Raw genomic sequence first — 27,805 nt, forward strand, 5'->3', positions numbered from 1 at the left:
TCTCACAGCCTTGAGAGAGAGAAAGATATGGAAGACGAGAAAGCAAGAGAGAGAATGGGGGGCATGTTCTTCAGTTTAACTCAGCGGAAGCCTCTACCGTCTTTTCCTGGAAAAAACAAAATGTACCACCTCAGAGACACATGAGAAAGAAGCAGTAAAACTGTTACTGGTGCTTATATAATGACATAGTCCTGTCACATTAAGGTAGCTGAGGGAAATATACACTGACATTGATTCACATTTGAGTTGGCCAAAATTTCAGAAATTTGCATAAAACTTGCAGAATATTGTTGTCTACTATCTACAGTCTACAGTCTACATCTTCTTACCGTTTCTGACTCCTTATCACTAGACCCCTGCTGTTTTTTTCTGTTTTAACTCCACTGCCTTGCTTTTATTTGCTTCTCTCCTTGTTTTGGTGCCAGGCCTCCACTTTCTCTGCACCTGCTCTCTCTGATCATTTTTTTTCTCTCCTCTCCCTTGACTTTGATCTTTCTCTCTACAACACACACCCCCCCCCTCTCCCTACACCAGGGCCACAATAATTGGAGATCAGCGTTCCAATGAAAGCCACTAATCAACACTAACCTTCATTTAAAATGTAATCTGATATTAACCACAAACGCCCTCTCCATAAATTGGATTTCACATCTGAAGGACAAGGAGGGGGGTGGAGTTGGTAATTCCGCGACATAGATGTAGCAGGTTGGCCTCAGCTTTGGTCTCCAAGTCTCAACTTACCCCCAGTGCCAAGGGGTCGACCAACTACACCAAACCTAAGAGTCAGTGCACAGAAATGTGTAAAGGGGACAGTTTTATTGTCCCTCCTCTCTGGAGATTTCCTTAAATATTTAAATTCTGTTTTAATAGTTTTAAATTAGCAACTGTCCAATCCCCAAACACTGGGCTTATTAATGCAATGAATTCTTTTGATTTGTTTTTTCTTCTGCCAGTTTATATTGTTTCTCCTTATCATCACTGCAAAATACTGCAAATATTAAACCAGTGAACATCTCTCTGGTCTTGGGTAACTCTTCCCTCATCCCATAGCTTCCCCCATTTTCCCTGGCCATGAAACATCATGCTCCAGTTGTCTGTGTGCAGTGTGAGGATATGCAAAGTTCACACACTCATGCATTCACACATGTATTATGTTTCCTGGCACAAACAACCACCAACACACACACACTCAGTCATGCATACAGAAATATATGTACCCATCCTTACATTTATAGTACATACATACACATGTGAACACAGACCCACTTTAACTCATGCATGCACTCATTATGCTTAGTGTACATATTTACACACACACACACACACACACACACACACACACACACACACACACACGGTTATTCCATCATCCAAAATAACTGATGTGAATTAATTGGAGAGAGAGTACGCTGGATGAAGCATTGTCTTTTTTCTGCACATTGCGAGTGATGCATTGCTTTGTAAACTGATTTAACAGCAAAAACAAAAAGAATTGCCACTGACCTGTGAAGTCACATTTTCATGTCATGTGGATACATCAACTTGTTTTATCCTTTTTCTTGACTTGACACCTCACACTGTCCCTCTACGGCTGCCTCATTTCAGATGATGCTTTAGGCTCAAAGAGGAAAATCAAATGGTAAAACTTCCCAATATGAGAGAAGCAAACACACAAGTATTAAAACTACGAATAATGATAATTTACTTTATTGTAATCTTCACATTTTCTTTTTCATTAATTGATTAAATAGTCCATGAAATGTCAAAAAATACTGATAAAGTGCCCATAGAGTCCCATAGGAATTAATCTGGAATTTAGTTTGCATTTTAGTACTTCTGGTCTCTTGACCAGAGGTCTGTGGGTTTTTTGAATGGCTTTTTGGTTAGATGGCTGAAATAAGGGTGATGCTGACTTCCAGGTTGGCCTAAATACGTCATCCCTATGGCTCTATTACAAATCTCAAGATCTCAAGGTGATGTCTTCAAATGTCTTTTTTTCAATCAAAAGTTCAAGCAAAACCCAAATGTTTTCAGAAGCATCAAATTTTCTTTTTTTTTCTTTTACTACTTCTGCTTGAAAAATGAATAAATTGATAATCAAATCAGTTGATTATGTTGTCTGTTGAACAACGAATTGATTAATCAACTACCTGTTTCAGCTGTAATGTGTATATAAAACATTATTATTTAACATTTTAGAGGAGAATATTGCTGCATTGCTCTTTAAAGTCTGTGTGGCCTGACCGGAGGCCAGCTAAAAGCAGCTGTTAATGATGAGGGGAAGTGAAATAAACAGAGGGTTAGCCTCATTTCAAAATGCCACACACTCTCAGCCCTGAGAGTGCTGCTCACTCCTAATGGGCACACACACATACAAAACAAAGCATGACCCTAAACTTACCTTAACAGGCCTTTGAAAATAAGACCAGTGCTTGGAGAGAGGTTAATGAGCGTCACCATGACAATATGACCCACTGCAACCGATCAGATCATTAGACTTGCAAAGCCCTTACAAGCTGAATAATTGGCTGATCCATACATCGCTCGTTTTGTATGAATCATTGATGCATATGAGTGCTCTCTGAGCTTAAGGCTCCCCTGCCTCCTGTCCTTTGTCTACTACAGCCCTTTCTTCTTTATAAAGGTTACAGCTTTAAGGGAAAAGCATTTAATTCATACTGCATGCACTGCAATTCCCTGAAAGAGATTAACTATGCACCCGCTACAAGCCCTCCACTTATTTCAATGAAATTGCATACTCTCAAATTAGAACAATATATTCATTGTGGACTACTTTTCGAAATCTCTGTTACGTTAAGATGCAATCAAGCCTACATCTCTAAATGGATTACAGCATAACCTGGGGGGATTTGCAGTATGCAATTTTTATCCGCATTTATGCATCAGTTAGCGTTTGTTGGTGATGCGTTTGTAGAAATGATGCAGGTCTGAATGATGAATGATTGACCAAATGAGAATACAATGTCTATTGTGTGCATTTGTAGGCCCTCGGGTCACAAGAAGCCCCAGTTTGATCGGATTCCTACCAAATGCCTCTCGCTTCTGTTTTTGAGTCTCTTAGTCACACTCAAAGATTACCTATGACCAATATCTGACCCCACGTCTCCCACAAACCTCTCACTCCATTTTTCAGCTCTATCTTAATTCCTTCCCTCTCAGACATCTGTCTGCATCATCTATACCTTTTCCCCTGTTTCATTTGTTGTCCATGACACCTGGTTAACCCGGGTGACCGAGGCTAAAAATAAAGACTCGAGCTTGATATTTGTTATTGTTAGTTGCCTGGCCTATATTAAACTGTCTGAAATGAAGTGGCTGAAATTGTATACAGTCTTTATAGAAGCAGACCGAGGTACCAGGATGGCACGGTACACGGTTGTGTATTGATTCAGATGCCTTGGCCCTGTTTTTACTACTCAGAGTAGCCAAGTGATAAAAGTTTACTGTTCTCAAGCAGGCACTCGCCAATTTATGGTGCAACCTCATGGCTGAAACTTGAGTTTAATTATCCCATTTCACAGACGATCAGCTGTTATGGACCCCCTGTTAGTTTGGACTTAATTGATGGTCTGTCTAACGCATGCAAGAAAAAAGTTCTCATACATTATTACAGACATTGTCACACTCATTATTTGTAGTAATTTCTAAAGTTCTAAAGTTTCTAAAGTTCATAGTTAAGAAACGGAAAAATAAGACATGTTGCCTCAAAAAGAAGCCGTCCGTGTGCCTATATTTTTATGAAACTATAAAATGCCTTCAGTATGGCATGCATTTTGCTTCGGAGTACATGTGGAGCAAATTGATATTCACAGCAGAGCAGAGTATTTGGGCATTCATGGTATTCCATTGACGTGATGAGACGTTCCTCACGTGCTTGCATAAATAGACGTTAAAGAATATAGTACTTCATCAATCAGTGCTCTGCTGTCTGGAGTGTAGGGTGAAGTCAGTGTACCTTTAAGCATTTTAAATTCCTGCAACTCTAATCCTTAGCCAGTACAGGGCAAGTCATCTATAAGCCTCCGTTCCTCCCAATTCATCATGTGCCATATTATCACATACGCTCCTCCCACGTGCCTTTGTTTTGACATTGTGTCTCACTGTGACAGACAGTGACTTGAGGATGACTTATATTACCTCCCGGCCTCATACGCACAGCTCATGATAAATAAATTATCTTAGCATTAGCCTGTGGGGCTACAAGCCTTCCAAATCAATCACCTGGGAGGCTAGCTTTGATGCTAGGCAGGCAGCTGGAGAGTGGACGTGGTGCCGCACTACAATACTCCAGTCCCCTCCCTCCTTGTGAAGGGAAATTAAGATGGTAGTTAATCAAAAGTTCATTAGCATACAGCGCCTTGCTCAGTCCACCCCTATACACTGCTCATAATAGACACTTAGACAGGCCATGTGAGGAGAATAGCAAATCTGTACCACTTCTGGCTGTGGACTTGTTTGAATTAAAAGACTGCATCGTCCCGTATGTGCCAAGTGAGACCAGAGAGACCCACTGAAAATACAACTGCACAATTTCCAAAATATTTCCTTCAAACTATGCTGACTAAGACATTTCTATTTCTTGGAGCCAATGTAAATTCAGTTTGTGCCAGTTTCACAAACACAAACTTCTATGCAGTGTTCACAAGAGTTTGCGGTTGCTCGAAAAAGCGTAGGGTTTGCAACCTTTAAGTGTTGCACACTGTCAGATGTTCTATCGAAAGCAGAAGACAGTCATCAGAACAAACATACAGCTGTAAACGGGGTGATCAAGCACTGCACTGGCAAACTATAACCTGATTTTCATGTTATGATAATTATTAGTATATTTTCTCCAGTCTCTTCGCAACACTAGTCTCCATCATCTTAACCCAAAAATTTCATAAAAACAATGTATTCATCACATTTTATCCTCTTCCACTTTCTAAGCCAGTGTTATATTGAGAAAAGAGCCTCATATGCTAACAGGCAAATTACTGCTAACCCAGGGTGACTGTGAAATAAATGTATTAGTAAGGCACTGGGCTGAATATGTTTAGGCTTATATGCCACTCCAAGTATTTTACAGAAATGGAGGTTGAGGGAGAGGTAATCCAAACATTTGTGTCGTTAGCTTTACTTTGATGTATCCTGGATATATTCACTAACCACACGTGCTTTTTTTTTTTCACCCTGTTTTACACTCACTCGATAATGCATAAACCCGCCCCACCTGGGAGCTGCCTCTTTCCACCGCCGTCTCTTTACTGCTCGCCACCAAGCAGCTCCACTGGAGCATGGCTAGCATCAGTTCCTCAGCTGTTATTCGCTGTAGGCCTTGGCAGTAAGCAAGCTAGCTGGCTGCTAACAGCCCAGTGTTTGTCTCTGCGCCCCAGGAGTTTTATAGCACATGAAATATTCATTCAGTACAAAGTCTAGAGAATTGTGAAAACCTATGGCTTTCAGCTCGGAAAAGGGTTTATAGCTATAAGTAGTTGTGTGTATGTGTGTAAGTATGTTTTTTCGTGCACAAGTGCAGGTGGTGTATCTCACTTGTATGCGTCTATGTGCATGTGCACAAACTTCATTGTGATCATTTTATGTTGTCTCTAAATATTTTAGGAAAAATGCAATCTTTACATACTCCCCTGCGGTGAGAGTGGCAGTCAGATATTGCACTTGGCTTGGAGTGTGATAACAGTTGGCAATATCTCTGCAGTCGCGGATGTGTCCCCAGCTCGCTGTCGATAAGTCCATCAATGCTCCTCAGTGCCCGCTCTGCTGCTGGATACACCTGTCAGCATTTAGTGAGAGGGGAACAAAGAGAGAGGGCAAATCTGTCCATACACCGACTTTCAAAAGTCTGGCAAAAGTTGGACCATATAAACCTCATCACCATCTGGACCTGCAAAATCAAACAACAAGCCGGATAAAAAATATTATTTTATTTCTTTTATTTTGTGTTTCTGGCGCTAAATCTGTTTGGTTTCTTTTTGGCTGTGCAGACATGGAGGATGCTGCTGATCATGCTAATCACCTTCATGTACAGCCACTTCTGAATATTCCAAACAAACTGCACTTGCTTCTGCAGACAATGTAAAGCACATCTCCTCGTTTGCACAAGCCAATTTTCTCTCACGAATTACAGAAACCTTTTATACACGGTATGAATGTGTGGCCATAAGTACTGTTGTGCTGTATCAAAGGCCAATAGAGAGCAGCTGAACAGCCACAGATTATTACTTAAACATACAATAACAGGAAATTGGAATTATCTTTTTCATTTAGTGAGTTATTACCCTTGGGGTGAAAATCATCTAATTTATTTTGTCATAATCAATGTCAGTGGTGTTCTCTTTTTCTTCTTGCTCGCCTGTATTCAGTCATTTGATTGGCAGCTGATCCATGACTCCACCTTCCCGACTCCCGGGGCCCAAATGGTCAGTCGGATGAATTACATCCTTTTAACCCAGCTGTCAATCAGACTCTTAGTGGACTCAGTCCCTGGGGAGGGGGCGGGGGCAATGTTTCTGTGTGTGGGTTCGTGTTGAGAGTGAGAAAGTCTCCGACAGTAGCCCTTGGCCTCTGTTGACCCACACACACACACACACACACACACACACACACACACACACACACACACACACACACATACAATCACACATATACACACACACACACACACACTTGGAATAGGTAAGTAATGTGAAACATGAAACTACTTATTATCTGTTCATTGCAGTATCTCCAGGGCACACATTTAAATTGATTGAACAGTAAGTCAGATATCAGACAATTCACTGCCTGCCTTCCTCACATGAACTACACCCACACACACACACTGGTATTCATATTTACATCATCACATTGACCAGAAGAGCTGCACTTTGTGCATCCAAAGACACAGGTTCTCTCTCACACTCACACTCACACACACACACTCACTCTCACACACACACACTCACTCTCACACTCACACTCACACTCACACTCACACACTCACACACTCACACTCACACTCACACACTCACACACTCACACACTCACACACTCACACACACTCTCTCACACACTCACACACACTCTCTCACACACACACACACACACACACACACACACACACACACACACACACACACACACACACACACACACTCTTCTTGTACACACTGTCCATTCAGTCCCTTTGGCAGTAATAACCAGACTGCGCTGATATGGTGCTTGCTCATTCACTCTCCTAAAGGGGATTTGCAGGAGGCTTTTATTCTTTAAAGGCCAAGGGAAACCTCATTTAGTGGAGACACATTGAAAAGATGCTCCCACAAGAGCCTGATATTCAGTAGGAAGAAGAGTGACGGGTGGGAGGGAGGGAGGGTGGACGGGGGGAGTGGTTATCCAAAAGATCAGCACTAGCAAAAGACGGGAATCCAAACCTTAACCTTGCCCAGTTCCTCAGAAAAATAAAGTGCAAGTAGCCACTTTTGTTTCAGTAGTGTAGGACCAGGCATCCTAAACTGCACTGTTGGAGAAAATCCTGGCAATCATTACCGGCAAGGTTGAAACCCCCCCCCCCCCCACGAGGGCCAGCGTTTGAGCGGCAACTTCTACAGTTCTGTTCAAAATAAAGATGAGAAGAAAGAAATACGAGATGAATAAAAGAGAATGAGACTGAAATGGGCAAATCCCATAGGTACTATTGATCTGTGGCTGCAACACACACACACACACACACACACACACACACACACACACGCATACACAAACACTCAGGCTGGTTGCCAAGAAGCATGTTGGTGGTCAAATATGTGTAATTGATGGAGTTGAGTTTGACACAGCCCTGTAATGTAATCTGGGGCTAGAGTCCCTATGGTGTTAGAGTTTGTATGCGTGCGTGTGTGTGTGTTTGTGTGTGTGTGTGTGTGTGTGTGTGCGTGTGTGTGTGTGTTGGTGCATGTGTGTGTGTGTAGGTGTGTGTGTGTGAGAGAGAGAGAGAGATTGAAGGGGGAGGCAGGGGGGAGTGAGACAGGGTGAGGGGCTTTGCAGGAGAAAGGGACAAGGATTTGCTGTGGGACTGTGTAAATTTGATGTATTGAGCGGCTGTATTTTTCCTCCCTGTGCTAACCCCACGGGCTACACATGTAGGAACAATGGCCTTCTCCACTATAATGGGCTTTTACCTATAGGGACCACTTTCTCACTTACACACATAGCGGATGTGTGTGTGTGTGTGTGTGTGTGTATATGTTTAACACACTGTAACACTTCATTCACTTACACTGATTTTCTCTTGAAAAAAAATTCTTATCAAACAAAGTTTCACATGCAGTTAAAATTCTCCGTTCGCTGACTAATAGTTTTGTCCATAAAACACCAGAAAATAGTGAACGGAGCCCAAGATGACATTTTGTCATTTTTTTTAAAACAACAGCCAAAAAACACTAAGATATTCAATTCACAATAACATTAAACAGAAAAACCTCACATTTGAGAGGCTGAGCCACAAAGTTTTTGGCCTTTGTGCTCGGAAAATTACTTCAATGATTAATTGATAATCAAAATAGTTGCTGTATAATTTTCTGTTAATTAACTAATCAGTTAAGCGACAAATCATCATAATGTATTTCCAGTCTGCTTTTTTTGTCGTTGTTTTTTTTGTGCTTGTGCCGAAACAATTAGTTGATTAGTTAATTAGAACAGTTGTATTGATTGCCCTTGTCATTTATCATTTTAATTTGTCATTTTAATCAAGCGATAATGCCAAAAAATTTCTTGTTCCAGCTTGTTGAATGTAAGGATTTGCTGATTTTCTGCATTGATGTTGTTTTAATTTGAATACCTTTTAAAATTAATCAATCAAATCATGTTATGGCTGTGGCCACAGGAAGCAGAGACGAGCTCCACGAGTCCTACGTGTCCTTGAACAAGACACTGAAAGCCAAGTTGCTTCCAATGGTTAGACCAGTCCCTTGTCTGGTATCTCGCTGCCATCACTGTGTGTGTGTGTGTGTGTGTGTGTTAAAAAGGCAAAATGTAAAGCCTTTGAGCTCTTGGATCTCGATGGAGCCTTTTTTAGCTATTAGTGCTTGAGCCGTTAATAAAAACAAATAATCAATGCATCAACTGATAATGAAAATTAGCAGCCCTGATGTGCACATGGCCACAAACACACACCAAATAGTGCCTATCTATCTTGTTTTGTGTGTATATTCCTCACAGTGTGTTTCAAGTCTTTTTCTGTTTGTTTATGTGTGTGTGTTTTCCTGGCTTTGTGTCTGCCTGACAGTGTTCCTGCCTCTTTGTTCCTCTGTCGCTCTGTGTCTAGTTTAATTGCAGACCTTTGAGAGGGAATCGATTTGAGCAACAAGATAACTAAGTTATCAAACTGTTTCATTGACTGGCTGTCCCTTCTCTCTCTATCTTTTGCCTCCTCCCCATTTCTTCTCTCATTTTACTCCCCCTGCCTTCATTCTTCATCCCTCTTCGATCCTCTTTTCTTCTCTCCGTTTCCCCAAACTTTCTCATCGTCTCTCCATTTTCCTTTCCCATCCCTACATTCCCCCCTCGGTGCTCTTTCTCCGTCATCTTTCACCTCCCCCCCCTCACAACAGGTCGACAGACCTGTCCACCAGAGAAGTTTGATTGCGGAGGGGCTGCCAGCAAATGTGTTTCGTTGTCATGGCGATGCGACGGAGAGAGGGACTGTGAGAACGGGGCCGATGAGGAGCAGTGCGCTGCAGGTAAGATTGTGGTGGCTGCGGGAAATGTGGGACGGGGGGAGGGGGGACAAGAAGAGAGAGAACAGTTTCCGTTCTGAGCTTCATCTGAACTCACCTTAACTTTCATGTTGCTCACTGAGTTCAAAAGTCTGAAAAGGTAGTCTAAATTCGAGGCTTCACAGGTCACTACCTGCTCACAACTGTTCTTCTTTCTGTTGCTTTAATGAAGAACTTTATTACCCAGAAATAATTGGGAATGAGTAAACAGTTCTTACGTGAAATTCCTATCCCCACTGGGTGTTGGCAGCGGAGGTGGTGTAGAAAATGATTTTGCAGTAGGTTAAACGATCATTAGTCTATCCAGAGTTATCAGCACAGAGTGCCCTTTTACTGCTGTTTGTTTACAGCAGTAAAAGGTTATATAATTATTAAGTATTAAGTATTAGTCCTATGTCAGTCCTCTGACTAGTAGACAATACAAATAGTATATTTTCCTACCCACTCAATTAAACATGACTGGACTTGTTATTTGTCTTATAATGTATAATATTCAATAGCTATTTCTTTAATAATAATGTATAATAATAATAATTAATAATAATACATAGAAAAACACATGGGTGATGCCAGGGGTGGGAAGAAAGCAAAAAGCTAAAGGTCCTATGTGATAATATTCCTAGAAATGTAGTATTATGACACTTCCTGTTTTGGTAATAACTGTGTTGCAGGATGTGATTTGACAGATTTAAGTCCAGATCTAAAAGAATATGTTAAATAAAACTGGGGATACGTTGCTTTTACCCAGTATCAGATAACACAAAGCAAGTGTAAAAATTTTCCATATACTCTCTTATCTGTCACCTAGAGTATTGCATATTTTAAGATTCAGTTAAGATTTGGTCCTAATTGTAATCAGTATTTCTAACTTGACGTCATTAGCTGGCAAAAAAGCAGAAAGTTTCATCTGTTCATTTATTTATATATATTTTCTGTGTTATGTGTCTAGAGATGTCAAACAGGATCTGTTTTTTCCTCCCCACAATCTTGTCCTTGTTCTTGGCTGTTGCTTAATGAGCTGGAAATGAGGAAAAGCAGGTCACTGTGCAGACTGGGAGAGTCGGGCCAGTGGTGTTTTACAGCAGGGGGAACCAGTTATTTATCTTGCATGTGTTTCTGTGAAGGTGTGTCCTGAACACCAGTTTGTCCCACAGTATATTTACATAGATGGATGTTCAAAATCATACTCACACCGAGGCAAACACAGTGTCACACACACACAGCAGGGCTTTGTTTTTGTGAATGAAGGCACAGAGTACAGTGCCTGGTCAAGTGTGTCATGCAAAGTGTGCAGAGGGTGTGGTAGCACGCTTTCAGTGTTGTCACAGTTCCAGGCACGTGGTGCACCCTCACTGCATAAACAGACGGGATCATGAATAACATTACTTATATAAATCATGTGTGGGTGTGTCAGGGGTTGGTTAGAGATTGGTGAATTGTTTCATATTTGCACCTGTTAGCCCCTTTAAAACCTAAAATAGAGCCCATTGTCTCACATACACACACTCTCATCTTTGTCCTACTGTCAGAATAAGACTGTTTAAAGAAAAAACAAAACGGTTCAAACTGATTTCTGTTGCAAAATGCTGTAAACTTTTCCATATAATCAATACATGTGACACGATTACTCTGTTAAAAAGTACCACACAACATGTTTCTGTCTTGGTTTTAATCATTCTGCAGAATTGGACGTCATATTGTCGGATAGAGAGAAATCTTCAAATGCACATAGACTAGGCTGTTGTTTAGCTTTATAAAAAAAACTACAGAGTAGCTCTGTAAACAAACCACAGGCATACACACAAACACACTCACATCGCTTCATCTGCAACGCCTTCACACTTTGTTGTATAATTATACACATCTATACTATACTCACATGTCCTGTCTTACGTCCTCACAGCTGGTATCAAAGCTGTAAAAAGGGCATTGATTTCCATCAGCGTAAACATCTGGCCTATAGCATTATTGATTGTAAGCCTGTGGCAGACACACATACACAGACGAACACATGCACACACAGCATTTTTTGAAGTATATAGATTGCATGTCATATATGCCCTTTAAACCTGGGTTCTGTTAGATAGGAAATGTATATGCACAGAGAATTTCTGTATAAATATCTATGTGGGTGTCTTTGTGAGTCTCAGACCTTCAAAGTGATTACATTTTTTTGGACTGAAAGTGAGGTCACTCTGGTCAGACCGCTGGTCACTTCTACAAGGGGCTACTGCAGTGTGAATTGGAGAGTGAATGTAGCAGGCGGGAGTGTTCATAAGGATAGAATTACAAGGCTGTGTGTGTGTGTGTGTGTGTGTGTGTGTGTGTGTGTGTGTGTGAGTGTGAGTGTGAGTGTGAGTGTGAGTGTGAGTGTGAGTGTGAGTGAGATGAATTTTTTTTCCATAAGGTTGCCATCATCCCCCAGGCACTGTGACATTCATACATTCTCATGCTGAAAGTGATGCATAAAATGCTTGTATGCAGAGTCCACATGCATGTACAGTGTGCGGCACACACATACATGAACATACACACTCTTAAGAATTCTTCTGGATGCTGTTAAATTCTCTCAAACAAGATAATAAAGTGAAACTACCATTTTTAATTAACTTTACCAATTGAAGAGGCAATTTAGATAAATCATAGATAATGAATGCATTTTAATTCATTTTAATTTAGAGATTGCAATCTCATCCTATTGTATATCATGGGGGTAGTGTGCTAATATAACAATACAAATCTACACAAAAGCAGATTATATATTATTATATTTTAAATACTATTATAAAGATGTTCCTGTTTAATCTAATGTTAACAACAGGCAGAGTTGTATTGTAAGAACAGTGGCACCTTCCCCAATATATCAAAAGTTGTGAAGTCTTACTACCCACAGCAGTTTCCTAGAAATGCACAAAATGTTATCAACATTACAACTTTAGAAGACCAGCAGCCTGCCCTGTAAGAAATCCCCCTTATCAGATTCCAGTTTTGCCATTGTAAATGTTTTTGACATTCAGAAAGCTTATTTACAGTATTAGTTTCAACCCTGCTGATGCAAACACTTGAAATATATCTACATTTTGCTGCATTTCAAAGGTCGAGTTTAAACTTTTCTTGACAGGTGATAGAAGCATTTCCTCACTTCCCTTTGTTCCTTCATGTTCCCTCTTTGTTCTCCCTCCCTCTGATTGTTTCTCTCTGTGTGCCTCTGCCCTGTCATCCATCTCCTGTCTGTCTGTTGTTAGTTGTTAGCTTGTACACAGAGTGATCACATTAGGGAGTTTGTGGCTGCGACCTAATGAAAGTTGTTGATTTAATCATGTAACCTGAGCGGCCACAGCACTGTTCACATACCGTCTCTGTCCCTCTGATGTGTAACATAAACTGCCTTAAAAGAATAGCCTTTTCTTTCTTCTCTTCCATGCCAATCACAGACACCTGCACTTTCTAATTCTCTTTTAATTCCACAGAGGAAAATCACTGATCATGTGTTCCTTCCATTGCCTTTCATCCGTCTGACCTGTGCGAGCCCCTGTCTCTTATTGCAGTGGAAAATAAGTGATTAATACAGCTCTGAAATATTTCATACAGGTCTTGATGATAATTGATTTCCCGCCCAAGGCCTTGAGTGTATATGTGTGTGTGTTATGGGACTCCTGCTGTTATAATAACCTGTAGAGATCAGCTTTTGATCCATCATTTAAATACGAAGGTGGCAGTGATGAATATTAAGGGTTCATCATGTGCCTGGGTTCACACACAAGAGTCCACTTCATCAGACACACACTGGACTCATTTTCTTTATATATAAATATATATATATATATATTATACGTTATATAAAGCTTAAGTGAATTTTCAGTAATTAGATGTGCAACCATAACAACACTTCACTTTGTTATTGTCCCACAATGTAGGTACATTAACGTTTCAGCACAATCAGGAGTGGGCAACAAGTACTCATGGACACCTTCAAAGAATACTTTAACTAAAATGGCTATATTATTAATGCCAATTGCTCACAGCTTTTAGTGTGATGTGTATATACATACAGTATGTGTGTTTTTCACATGATGTTTTTTCTGTATGTATGTGTGTATGTATAGTGGTGTGTGTATGTTGGCAGTTCTATATTCTTTTTCTGTTTTCACTATTGGCATGAATATAGTTATTTGAATGATAGACCCCTTCAGCCTGCAAAACCAGATAATATATAAAGCATGAACTTAGATTTCTTTAGAGAGAGTTGCTATTTACAAAAGTGTTTGCAGATTTTAAATACAAAATTAAACAGAGACCGACTGAATAACAGCAAAACAGCATCGAAACATCTGTTAAAAAATTATCACACTCTATTTTGTCATATAATTAGATTTTTTTGGATACCTATGCTGCATTATACCTGTTTTTCCATGTTTGTTTTTCCTTTTTTTTCTCCATTTCCTAAAACAGATGGCTTTCTTCTTTCTGTCTGTTACAGCTATTCCGCCAAATAGATTGGTTTTGCCTTCATATTTAACAATGACAAGAATCATTCTAAAAATCGTCATAGTTGGTTTCACACAGAGACAGCACGATGGTGAGGCTCAGACAAAGGAGAAGAGTAATACAAATATTTGCAAACATTTCATCACCACAAGCATAAAAAAAAATCATACATCAGACATATCAATCTAAGTTCTTCCTCTGCTGTCACTCGGCTCTCTGTCTATTTATTAAAACAGAAGAGGTGTAAAGATAAATCAGACCAACACAAACCTAATTATCCTGCTGCTGTTACACTTATTATTCTTGGAAAATTGATTTACTCTTGATGTTACAGTTGCAGATATAACAAAGAAACAAATGAGCATTGAGCGTGCAGATAACACAGCACAGCTATGTAACAAAGCAGTCTGATAGCAGTTGATAGTGGAAAACATGTATGAATAGCACGGCCGGACTCTTTGGTAATGCTAACATTCCTGCAACACAAGCCACCACTCAGGGTTATCAGTAATAGGCAGACACAGTCATTCAGGCCTTTGGTAAAACAACAGAAATGTCAGCTAATAAAGCAGATATGTAGGTTTTATTGGGAGCTTGTGCTTCCATGCAAAATCAGTTTAACGCTGCCATGTTGATGAATGTTTTCATGAAGAATATTAAAACTATAATGTTCACTCGGCAGTAGAAGGCGTGTATATATAATATTGTAACACCCTCAAACACACATTCATGCAATCATCTAACCCCTACAAAATATACTTCCCTTCTGAAATGGGCTGTTTTCACCCCTTCCCCCTTTCAATCTATCTCTTCACCCTCCTCCTCACCACCTAACCCCCCCCCTTCCTCCACCTCTGATCTCCTATCCTTTCCCTCCAATATCTCCCTCCCGCGGCAGCTACAATTGGAGTACAGCTAGCGTTAATTAGGGATGCTAATTGAGCATATCCAAATGTTGAATAAAACATGGATCCAGGAAGAGAGGTTCTTTATTACATTTAAAGGAGGCCTCTGAAGAAAGTTTATGAGTCTTTAATTTATGTTAATGCGAAATCGTGTTTATTCAGGCACACAGCTGAAGCTAGTTGTGTGTTTGCATGCTTCAGCGTGTGTGTGTGTAGGTAAAACATAATTTTTCATGTTTGGGCAAAGCGGGTGTTTCCCTTGTCTTTGTTGAAGACTAATTTTGCTTTTTGTTTTTTTTGTTTTTTTCTTTCTTATGAAGCAAAGATTTAAAACACAACATAATTAAAATATATTCTTTACCTGCTCACCATTCAACCTTTAATCTCAACAAATTGGACTGTGTAAATGAATGTCTCTGTATGTGTGGGTGAGTGCGTCCCATTAAGGCGCTGAGCGAGCTAGCTTAAGGTTGATCACCAGAGAAGTTTATATCTCTACATACGAACCCAATAAGATCACACACACTTGAATGAGTATAGACACTTGTAGAATTGATTTTACCTTTACCTCTAACAGGCGTCATGGGCGCATATTGATAGAAACAAAACTGTGTGTCAGGGTCGGAAATTAAGATTTAAATTGAGTTAGTAAAATTGTATACCTGCAAGGGAAATGATTTCCTGAAACACTAATTAGTGTTGTGTTTGTGTCAGTATTACCTGGGGAAAAAAGTGGAATTTTTGATACCGAAACTATATTTCTCTCTTTAATGTGGATCTTCCTTACTCATTCCCCATGTCCTTCCCTCTCTTTAGTATTTTCATCTTTGTGTACTAACCCGGTGCTAGCAGCATCTCATCTGTATCACACAGGCAGGCGATTTCTGATCCTTAGAGAGCTATGAAAAAACTGTAATCATGTCTGTGTGGATATCATGCTTACATACAAGCTATAATGGAGTTGCCTTTATTACATCAACCAGCACCTACACAGCACCCACTTCAACTACTGTCTCATATGTAAGCCCCCAGACACAATATCACACACCAATACAGTTGCACAGCAGGAATGCATGAGACATATAGCACTTCTATCTCGCTGGGTCTGTGGACAGAGAGAAGCCAATGATCTTAATGTGTATTACTCTTGCAGCCATTTAAAATCCTCAACAAACTACTGTATGTAACACTGGCTGTTACAGTGCAGCATGGTTTAAAGGTGAACACTGTCATCTCACAGCAGTAAAGACTCAGGTTTGATCCTTGGCCTGGATACTTTCTGTGCGGTGTTTTTTTTTTTTTTTCATTTCTCCTTTTCACAGATGTGTAGGTCATCTGGAAAATCTGTCTTTGGTACCTTTCTCTTTCATTTTACTTCATTTGGATTGCATCAGTTTTGTTTCTTCTATCTTTATTAGCACTGGCCCTGCATACACACATTTTGGCAAGGACAGAAAGGGGAGACAAACAGAAAGACAGGCAGACAGAGAGAGACAGACAATAGCCAGAGAGGCTCCTGCAGGCCCTGGAGACCTGTTGCTCTTTTAACAACAGCCTGTGCTACTATGTTACATTACAGCAAGCTGCTGCTGGGTCGATGCTCACCAGGGATATGGTAGTTGGTGTTTTATGGCAGGGCAGAGAGGGGCAGAGGAGAGGGAGATAGTGTGTGTGTGTGTGTGTGTGTGTTAATCTGGTGGGCAACATAGGAGGGGAGCACATCTTAAGTGACACATCTTAAGTGTTTGCATGGGGAAATACAAGTTGTCAGTTAGCTCAAGTGAGTTCTTTATGAAGGAAACATCCTAAGTGAACACGATGTGATACAAATTGTACACACATGAACACGCATAGGCTACACATGAACATGTAAACCTGCATCCCCTCCCTCAGGCATCTACACACATGCAACACATAAGTCCTTTCGTCCTTGCTCTAGGCTCTGGTAAATGCAACTTATATTCCATTATTTGATAACAGATCAAAGAGGACGAAGAAGAGTCCACCCACATGTGTTATGTGAGTGCATGTGTGTGAACATTTGTGTATATATGAGAACAACCCTATATATAGTCATCCAAAACATGTAGTTGTAGTGCTGCTTTTATCTTGCTTCACCCACATTTCCACAAGAGGAGCTGACTACATAGACGTGGATTGGTAGCCTCTTGTCCCAGAGTTTCTTCCCATTACTTCCCCCTTCATTTATAATCCTTTGACTGCTCTCACTGTGTGCGTAGGTGTAATGTAATGGAGCGCCAGCGCACAAACAGGCTCACTGTGCACCCAGAGGCAGTTTCACTTAACTTCAGACTCATGCAGACCGTTTTCTTCAATAGCTTTAAGGACATTGCTCATTTCTCTTTCACCCCCAACCTCGTCCTTTCTCCTGCATACTACGCACACTCACACACTCACACACATTCAATATCACATGCAGATGACGGAGAAGCATACTTGTGAAATCACAACTTTGCTCCTAACAAGGAACAGTCACAGAGGGAGGATCTGTTGCTGCTTTCCTGACTAGTAGTATTAATCTATAGACAGCCCAAGACCCACCGCACTTCAGACAAGTGACTGTTCTCAAAGCCTTGTCCAACAATGTATCTTTATACCATCTTTTTCATTAGTCTCTTTGAAAAGATTTTTCAAAAGGTTTTGTCTTTGTTACCTATGGCTACTAGCTACTAAAGTTAGTACTTGCTAACAAGCTAGTAATGATTAGCAACTAGCTAGCATACCTCATGTACTAGCCAAGTTACAGTGACCACCTTGTCATTTTAACAGATACAACAATTACTGGGTCAACAACAACTCTCATTAGACTTTGATAGTTCGCTGCAATTTTTCAGCAAAGTTTAAACCTGTAGTTTAAACATATATATTGATATACTGCATATCAAATGTTTTAGCTTAGAAAACTTTTGCATCATTTTTTCAAGACGGACCAATTAAATACTGTAGATATCAAACCCGCTGCAGCAGAAGCCAGCCTGGCGGTAGGGTGGGACTATGGGTTTCTAGTGAAGACACAGTATAGTGTGTTAGTTCTAAGACACATTGTAATATGGTGAAGGAAACATGGTTTTTGCTGTGGATAGAGATCGCACATGAAAAAGAACAAATGGTAATTATGTCATTATCATGCAACACCCATGGTAAAATGCAGGATTGTGTATTTATTGTCGAGATGTAATCATCACACTTAATGACAATGGCCTATTTTCGATGTATTCATAGTTTTACCACTTGACAATTATCTGAGGGAATGCAATTATTTTCCAGACAGGCGTACAGAGTGTCCGTGTGTGTGTGTGTGTGTGTGTGTGTGTGTGTGTGTGTGTGTGTGTGTGTGTGTGTGTGTGTGTGTGTGTGCGTGTGTGTAGAGGGGACAGGGGTTACTGATAAGATTTAAGACTGTGTGGAGCCATGTGAGTGGAGTGATGGCCGTGTCACATTTTACATTTAATGGCTTAAATCCTGTGAATTATGAAATGTTGTGACTAATGGCATCCACGATGCACGTTCTGTCAATACGCACGCCTACATGTACACAGAGGCACACAAGGACATCCATCACACACCACCTGCACACACATACATGGACATTCAATCCGCTGTGATTGCTTGTGTGGCAGTTAATATTCAGGTCTTAACTGCTGTCAGATGGCACAGTGATTGAGCTATTGAAATACCCTGTTCTATTCAGTACACCATCCCTGTTGGGCTGTGTGTGTGTGTGTGTGTGTGTGTGTGTGTGTGTGTGTGTGTGTGTGTGTGTGTGCGCAATCCCCATAGTCCCCACTCATCATGAAGGTGGTTAAGAGAAAGTCTTTCCCTGGTGTATACCAATCAGGGTACATAGAGAATTTCAGTCTCTCTGTAAATTTTGTGCAATTCTTCCCTTCATCTAAGCTGCCATTTCACTTGGATTCCCCAGGCTCCACTGCCACACTACATCAAGGTTTTATTGTCAGTGGCATTTCACAGTTAGTTTGACATGTTTTTACTCTGAGCAAAGACAGTCTAACCAGCATAGTTGGTAGAAAGACTCTATTTGGAAGATTGAAGTGGAAGTGAAGTTAAAGCCAATATTCTTTGTGATTTAGTTTTATCAGTTTATTGTTTCTAATAATGCAGTTGCTGTAGTTCTGCTGACACACATGTGCTCGAGGTTGGGGTTTGACCAATTCACTGATGCAAATTATTTCCATTGATATGTGCGGATTTTAATATGTAAAATTTCAGGCCTAAAAAGTGGTAAGCCTCATTCAGATAGACTGTAGATAGCTTTTTCTGGGAAATAGAAGAAATAGAAATAGAAGATGAGACACTTGCTTTTTACCTGGATTTCTCTGAACAAAATGTGATCGAAGATTATTATTCAGGTAATTGCAAATCCAAAACCACATTATAGCTCACCTTCCATCGCTACAGCTACATTTACTCCTGCATCTTCTTTTCCTTACTCCTTACTCTTTTCTGCACTTCTGGCTAGAGTGAACTTTATTGAAAACCAAGTTCAAACTAATCACAAACAGAGAAAATGAGTTGTTCGCTGCATCAGCAGGCATTGGTTTGACTTTGTTCCATTAAGACGGTTTAACAGATTTCGTTGAGGAAAATCCTGAGTAATGTTATTAAAGTGAAATGAGTTGCTAGTATTACACATTTGTGCTTGTAGTAAATGTTCACTGTATGGCAAAATGCAATACAAGCACTGTGTCTTCAGTAGCACCATCTTAGGCCTATGCCTTTTTCATATCTTCCAACCTAAAGAGATGACTGACATGTTAGATTCCCACCAATGCACCAAACGTGTACCGTCGGCTCTGTGCCTGGTAAACCCCATTTGGACAGGCTGTTGGAAAGTGAATTTTTTCTCAAGCTGCCTTCTGTTTGTCAGTCAGTGATGAATCTATTTTGAATTTCATCTCTCCTCACTGTCTATCTGTCTATTCCATTAGGAAAAGAGGATCACTTTTATGTTACAGCGAGTCACAGAACTGAGGGCCCAGGGCCCGTCTGTCTGGTGGTCACAAGTGTGTGTGTGTGTGTGTGTGTGCGTGTGTGTCTGTGTGTGCGTGCGTCTATCCTCTCGCGTCAATGCTTCAAAGGTCTAATGCAGCCAAAGCACTGATAAACACTTTGTGAGAGCCCTGGAGAGGGACTACATGTCAACTTGTCTGCATCTGTCTATACACACACACACACACACACACACACACACACACACACACACTCACAGTCATGCAGGGGGCCCTCTGGCTCTCCTGCAGTATGTGTTGCATCAAAAGCATAATCTAAAACTACCTCTCCTCCCTCTTGTCCTCCCCCTCTTTCTCCCACACAACTCCTCAGTGTTACAACCTCGACTACGGGACACATTAACATTTCTAGACCTGTACAACACACAACCATATTGGTACAGATGCAGGGATGCCAACGCCTCTGGCACTTTTCTTGTGTTGACGGTTTGCTGCTTTAATGGTATCAAGGGTAATGGTGCCTGATACATAGCAAATGCTACATTAGGTAACTGTACTAAAAACATTGACTCAATACATGTAGATGTGTCTGAGCGCTGTGGAGATGTGGAGTGCAAGAAAATGATGTGAAATTTGTGAATTTATTAAGTCAGGGTTTTCATTTCATTCAGCAGTGCTTTAAAAATTGACAACCTGTAATTTTGTTGGTCGGTGGCTGTAAAAAGAGGCGTTATCAAGTAATTGCACACTGATTTTACCTTGAATACTTTACTTCGTCTCAAACATTGGTGGTGGTGAATGTGGGTCAGCCGTCTTGGTGAGACCTGGAGGGAGAGCTCACTTGCTGTTTAGGAAACATTGCATTGCACCATTAGTTTCAATTCATCACTTGTCACTGCGCATGTAAACTGTGAGCAAACTGACAGAAAGTAACAATAATTCGCACAAATAGGGTGTATATGTATATGTCCTCTGCTGCAGTCCCTCTTTGTGCTTGATGCTACAGGAGCATTTTTGCTGAAAATGACATTTAGCTCTTTCAGATAAAACAGCGTATATTTTTTTTGCCGAGTACATGACATTTTGCCTTAGTTTTTGTGTATGGCGATCCTGTTTTATTAGGTTAGGGTTTCAGTGGAGGATGGAGTGGGCAAAGTGACAGGTCATGCAACAAGACCAGTCTCAAGTTACCCTTTACCCAGCATAACTAGTGTGGAAACTCCTCAGTCCACGTGAAATTTTTTTTTTGAAGCACTGGGTACTCATACTCCACCGCCCTGATGAAAACACGCACTGAAGTGCAGGATATGGTTTGGGTTTGGGCATTATGATAAATATTGAATAATTGAACATAATTTTTTCCTCTTCTTTTGGATTTTTTTTTTTCTTTCATCAATTCTCATGAATATAGATGGTGATTTGTTTGTGATTACCCTTGTGTATCTGACAGTACAAGGCATGCTTGACTCACTGCGGATTTGGTTTTTATTGATGCTCTCGTGTGAAATATAAGGCGTACATATTGATATTCCATCGAGTAGATGAACATGCTGCTTGTCTACTGTACGGCCCATTAGGCCTAGTCTCCACCAAAATGCCTTGAGGTGCTGCTGTCTGTTTTCAGCTGATTGTAGAGTGAGCGTGCTTCTCTTCTTGTCTAAATGCAGCACTTTACACAGTGCTGTGAAGTTGATATTTTATTTCCATTTCTGGTGGTTGGAGTTGATCTGTGATCCTCAGCTTGCTTTTCCGAGAGAGCACCTGGTGAACTGAGGTTTGTAGGCAGGTGTACGTATGTGGGCTAGTGTGTGTGTGTGTGTGTGTGTGTGTGTGTGTGTGTGTGTGTGTGTGTGTGTGTGTGTGTGTGCGGGCGTGCGGGCGTGTGGGCGTGCAGGCGTGCGTGTGTGTGCTTGTGCACACGTATACATGCTCCCACATCATGGCTCAGTGGCTGACATGTGAGACCAGAGTCTGATTGGATTCCACGCTCCAGAAACATTAAACCCAGTGGCTCACAGACAAAGGTTGAAGTCAGGTGTGTGTATGTATGTATGTATCCAGTGTTTTCACATTACTTGTGTTTGGATGCGTATCTGAGCATGTCCACCTGTAAGCGTGTGCCTGTTTACTGAGTTTAAGTAGAGATTACATATCTTTTCTGTGCATGTGTGTGTGTATTTGTGTGTGTGTGTGTGTGTGTGTGTGTATACATAGATGCTTGCTATAGACTAGTGCATGCTGGGAGAGAGTTCAATTCTCCTTCAGATCAAGGTCAATGAGCTGTGCCCTATCTCCCTGCTCCATCTATTAACTGTCCAGTGAAGGGTCTGGGGATGGATGGATAGAAAGCTTTGACCCCGAGTTAAACGCATTCACCTGCAGGTGGGGAAGGTTATTGTCAAGATGTAATCAGTTACAGATTACTGATTACCTATTTAAAATTGTAATTGGTAGAATAATCTATTGGACAGATGTGGTTAATTAACTGTCAAGAGTCTCCCACAACACAATCTGATTCCTTTCAAGTCTCATTTTTTAAAACTTTCCTCTAATAAATCCTACAGAGGGTAAATCTCTGTTATTTGTTGATCAGACAGGATTTTTGAGACTTCCATTATCAATAATGCATAGCATTCATTGTTTTATTTTGAATTTTATTGTAACAAATGGTTACTATTGCTAAGTCTGTTGACTCCCATTGAATCTAGTCTGCTTCCCCTCACATCCGACCATCTATCCTCTCTGCCTTTATCTGCTATTATATCTGCTTGCCTGCTGTTGTGGGGATGGGTCCCTTTAGATTGGAAAGGACATCTCACATCTATCAATGAATCTACCAGCCTACGTGCCTCCCTGAGCACCTGTCCCCCGTCCAATCTCCCCCCTTTTCTGTTTCTGAGGATTGGTTTTGGTCTGAGTTAACTGAAAGGCCGTCTTCAGCGCCTGAGTCTTGGCTTGTGTCAGCGTTGACGTAGCCAGGTGACGGGATGAAGGGAACTGAAGTAACATACGAATGACATGCCCCTGTGCTCTGGAAGTTCTCCCTGGAAAGTGTGAAAATTCCACTATGTTATACAGTATGTGGTGATGTTTCAGTGCTGACAGAATCGGAGATCTTCCATGAGACCATCGGGAAGTTCTTTTCTTCTCTTTTAGTTATGGGAAATATGGACATTAGCACCGACAACGCCAGTGATCTGAGATATAAGCTGAACACTCATGCCACTAATTTGCGAAAAAAAAATGCAATTTTAACAACATTTTACCAGTAATTGAAGACACAGTGATGTGCCATTTTAAATTTATGAAAGACCCTATTTTGATAAATCTACTTTAAAAACGTCTCAGTTAATGAATAATGCCAATGATCAAATGATAATTCTGAAATGCCAAAACATTAACATTACTATACATACAAAGTGTTCCACAACTATGGTTGAAAAAGCAGTTTCCTATGTATATACTGTGTATATTGCTTCATATTACTCCATATTACTCAGGTCAGAAACAAACGAAGTAACTGAAGATGGGGGAAAACCTAGAAGAGATGCCCTCCCTAACCTCGTGTTACTCTTACAGGATGTTGTGGGAGGGTGTGTTTAATGCGGCCTGTGCTCCTGTGAATTTCAAACTCAAGCCAAAGTTGTTTTTATCGACAAGACACAAATTTGATGAACTGCAAACCACCTGCCTTGTTCCTGTAGTGAAAATGAAGCTATAGCTGTAGCTCAGTATTCCAATGGGAACCAGACTAACAAGCTGCTTATCCCGGCCTTGCTGTTGATAGCAAACTGACCAAGCTTTCTGCTTTGATGAAAAAGTCTTTAAAGCATAAAAACAAAGGTGTTTAGTCGGAGTAGCAACACATTATTACCCTCTGGGATGATGCAAAATATGTGTATAATTTTCATAAGAAAAATGCCTCTTGTTTGTAGGTTTGTAAATTTTTTTTTTTTTCAATTAATCACTTTATTTGCCGAAGTGTTTGTTTGCACAAACACCTTACGTGACCCCCAAACCACCTGAGCTTCTGCCGGGATGCTGCTGATGTTGTTTATGTGCTCATGTTAATTAAATTACTTAGATCTGAGTGGGGATGATTAGCATGCTAGCAGTAATAGCTAGCAGGGAATCCAATAGCCTATTATCATAATGAGTCCCTTTAGCGTTCTGTGTGGGTAGGTAAGAGAGAGAGAGAGAGAGAGAGAGAGAGAGAGAGGGGAGAGTGGTTATATCTGTCGCCCAGAGAAGAGAGTTACATCAAAGGACAAGTGGTTTTTTTTTAGCAGAATACATGATTTAAATTGATTTGTCCAACATGGCTAGAATTGGATAATGTCGCTGCTGGGATACGGTGAAGAGGAAACATGCTGTTTGGCAGTAAAACACAAACACACATACATAAACCCTCACACATGCAAAACATAAAATGTATTTATCATACTTTTTTGTGATAATTTCTTTGCCGTCAGAAGCCTTGAGCTACTGCGGAAGATTAAATAAACACTTGCACAGACAAATATACACAGTCTCCACAGGTATTCTGACACAAATATTCACAAACACACACACAAACACTCCTGGATTATCTTTCTTTTTTTTTGGGGGGGGGGGGGGGGGGTTCTGCACTGCGGCAGGCACATGCAGCTGTCCCCCCACGCTGCTCATTATACACCCGTTTCGACACACTGGACTTCTGCTGCACATATGCTCTCGAGTGTGTGCTCTGTGTGCTAAATATGGTCAGCATCATGTTTATCCGCTGTGTTTTTAATGTAATAGCAGTCGCACTTATTGGTTAAAGGGTTGAGATTTTGTGATTGCAGTTGAGATGATGTTCATTTTTCTTGAATAATTCATAATATATGCTTTCCCCATGAGGCACGTGTACCTGTGTTTTTTTTTTGTTGTTGTTGTTGTTTTTTTCCTATCTCTTTAACAGCCACTGCGTATCCTCTTTTCTTCCTCCACCTGCTACCCATTGCTCTGCCACACTTCCAAGGAATTTGTACTTTAAAGGCGTGCCCCTTCGCTCCAAGCACCGTAACCAGTTTGACTTTAGAACAAACTTTTTCTGTTACTCTCGCCAGACACCAAAAACCCAAGAGCAAATGAGGAATATCTGGAATTGCCCTCTGCTCATTAACTCTAAATTTTAACACCAGCAATGTCTTTCATTCCTCCTCCAGAGGAGAGGTGGAAGATATATTACTCCATATATTCCTGCTCCCCCAAGGAGCTTGAATATATGTGGTGATAAGTTAACTATATCTGTTCTCTAACTCATATTTTTCTCTCATCTTCTCCCACATGCACCAACGTTAACTTTAAGAGGATGTATACTTTATTTGACAGTTGACTTTAGTTTCACTCTATTAGCAAAAGAGCAATCATATTTATATACAGTAGTAGTTTATATAAAAGACATACAATAGTTGATAAATAATGATAATCAAAATGAAAGAAACATGTAAACATCCTCTATTTCTCATCCACCTTCTGCAGATGCCAAGGCCTGCCCCTCCAAAGATTTCCAGTGCCGTAACGGGAAGTGTTTGGCGCCGATCTTTGTGTGCGATGGCGATGACGACTGCGGGGACGCCAGCGATGAGGAGAAGTGCTCTGCTCCCACCTGCGGTCAGCATGAGTTCCGTTGCAATGACTCCGAGTGCATCCCTGCCCTGTGGAGCTGTGACGGCGACCCGGACTGCAAGGACAAGTCGGACGAGTCCATGGAGCGCTGCAGCCGAAGGACGGAGCCCCAGAAACCTCGCTGCCCGGTGGGCGAGTTCCAGTGTGGGAGCGGGGAGTGTGTCCACATGAACTGGAAGTGTGATGGAGACGCAGACTGCAAGGATAAATCTGATGAAGCAAACTGTCGTAAGTCAACTGGGTGAATAATAAGTGAGCGAATGAGTGCATAAGTGAAAAAGACCCAAGAGCCCAAATAAGTCCTACTGTTATACAACTAAGAATTCTCTGTGTTAACACAGCGTAATACACCATTTCCCCAGTGCCATAAAACTCCAGTGTTGTTCAGAATGACTTTTAAAATCCATAAAAGAGTCGTACCATTGACATATTCCTTAATTAAAATGAACATAGCCAGTGTAGTTACTCTGAAACTACTTGATGATTTTCAGTCTCCCGAGAGCGGCCGTGACGTCACTGCACATGCTCACAGATGCAGCTTCACTGGTTTGATTAACTGAGAAAAATAATTATAAATTACACCTATAATTCACAATAAATTACATTTATAGTGTTCATTGTAATGAAGGAATATGTCTTCCAATTGCAATGTTACGGTTCTTTTATGTAATTTATCGGTTCTATAGCACAAAGGCCATGAGCAGTACTTGTTATGTTCATTGTTGGCTGGTGCTGTAGTAATAAAAAGTTAATACCAGCTTCAGCCTTTAATGAAGCCGATTAATGGATAACCACAGTAATGCATGTTTTGTTGTGGAACAATGTGTGTGGCTCCCCACTACTGAAAGACTCTACTTCAAAGGCTGACATGCTGTGTATTCTGAACAAAGACTATGTGACAAATCTTGTTGTGCCACCAAATGATTGAAGGAAGATCAATGCAAACTTTATCATGATGATCCATGGAGTGTGTTGCCATGCAACCATGTGATCTGCAGAAGCAGAAGGAGAACCTCTTAGTGCGCATTTGACCGTATGTGTTTGTTTGCATGAGTGTATCTGTGCGTGTGTGTGCGTGCACGTGTGGGAGGTGAAGGTCCTTCATCAAGCGAGACCCCCATCTGGTCTCCTTTTCACACTCCCACACACCACTCAGGGAGATGACAGCAGCCTCACACATATGACATGATACAAGCACACTGTGCTGCCACACATCAAACACACACACATAGACACACACACACTTACGCTTTCACAAGGCTTTAACAGACATACATAAAGGAAACATCTGTGCTTACACGTACAGTCACAGATATGCAGAATTTCATGCGCGTGCACATGCTGGAGCTGAAATAATCACAGTCATGGAGGGTTGGTACAACACTCAAAAACACTCCAGTCTTCTGTAACTCTAAAATGGAATAACCATACATACCAGGGCACAAGCAGCTGTTTGCATATATTGACCACTGCACATACTGTATAATAATACTCTCTAAAACCCTCTCATCTCTCCATGGCAATGATTTTTGTACTCCAGACACATTTTCAAAAGGCCAGTAGGTCATTATTATTTATTGTCTTTGAGATCCAAATACATATGTAGGTATGCACTGTTTGATGGGATTGGCTTTGATTTGAATATAATGTGTCAACAAGGTTAAAAGCGATACACAAATAAGCTTCACAGTCATATAGAAGCATTCAGTCACTCAAACCCTCGCGGTCTTTAAATCTATATTCCTACTTCCACTTAATCTTCTCTGGAAGAATAATATATATATGCTTGGTAGGCTATTCCGATCCTTCAACTCGTATTAAGGGGTTTTCTGAAATAATTGACCCCTCCCTATGATTTGACCAGCCTAACTAGTGTGTAGCTTTGGCTATACTAAGCTAAACAAGTAGCCCAGCTTGTTGGCCTCACTACCGATTTAAATCTGCTCTGAAAAGCTGCACTTCGTTTGCTAACTAGCTTACTAAACAAGATATGATAAAA

At 40.8% G+C, this 27,805-nt stretch overlaps 1 protein-coding gene across 2 annotated transcripts in view; it reads left to right on the forward strand.

Moving 5' to 3' along the window:
• Positions 1 to 27,805, forward strand: part of lrp8 (low density lipoprotein receptor-related protein 8, apolipoprotein e receptor) — a 172,102-nt gene that overhangs the window by 94,934 nt on the left and 49,363 nt on the right. For both annotated transcript variants that reach the window (XM_087170474.1, XM_087170473.1), the window contains exons 4-5: positions 9,606 to 9,734; positions 25,660 to 26,034. In XM_087170474.1, the coding sequence (XP_087026600.1) occupies positions 9,606 to 9,734; positions 25,660 to 26,034 (504 nt within the window). The remainder of the gene's footprint in view (positions 1 to 9,605; positions 9,735 to 25,659; positions 26,035 to 27,805) is intronic.

Source organism: Seriola lalandi, unplaced genomic scaffold (assembly GCF_002814215.2).
Source record: "Seriola lalandi dorsalis isolate HSWRI2012SDOR001 ecotype SW California unplaced genomic scaffold, Sedor1 jcf7180002054949, whole genome shotgun sequence".
NCBI classification, from domain to species: Eukaryota; Metazoa; Chordata; class Actinopteri; order Carangiformes; family Carangidae; genus Seriola; species Seriola lalandi.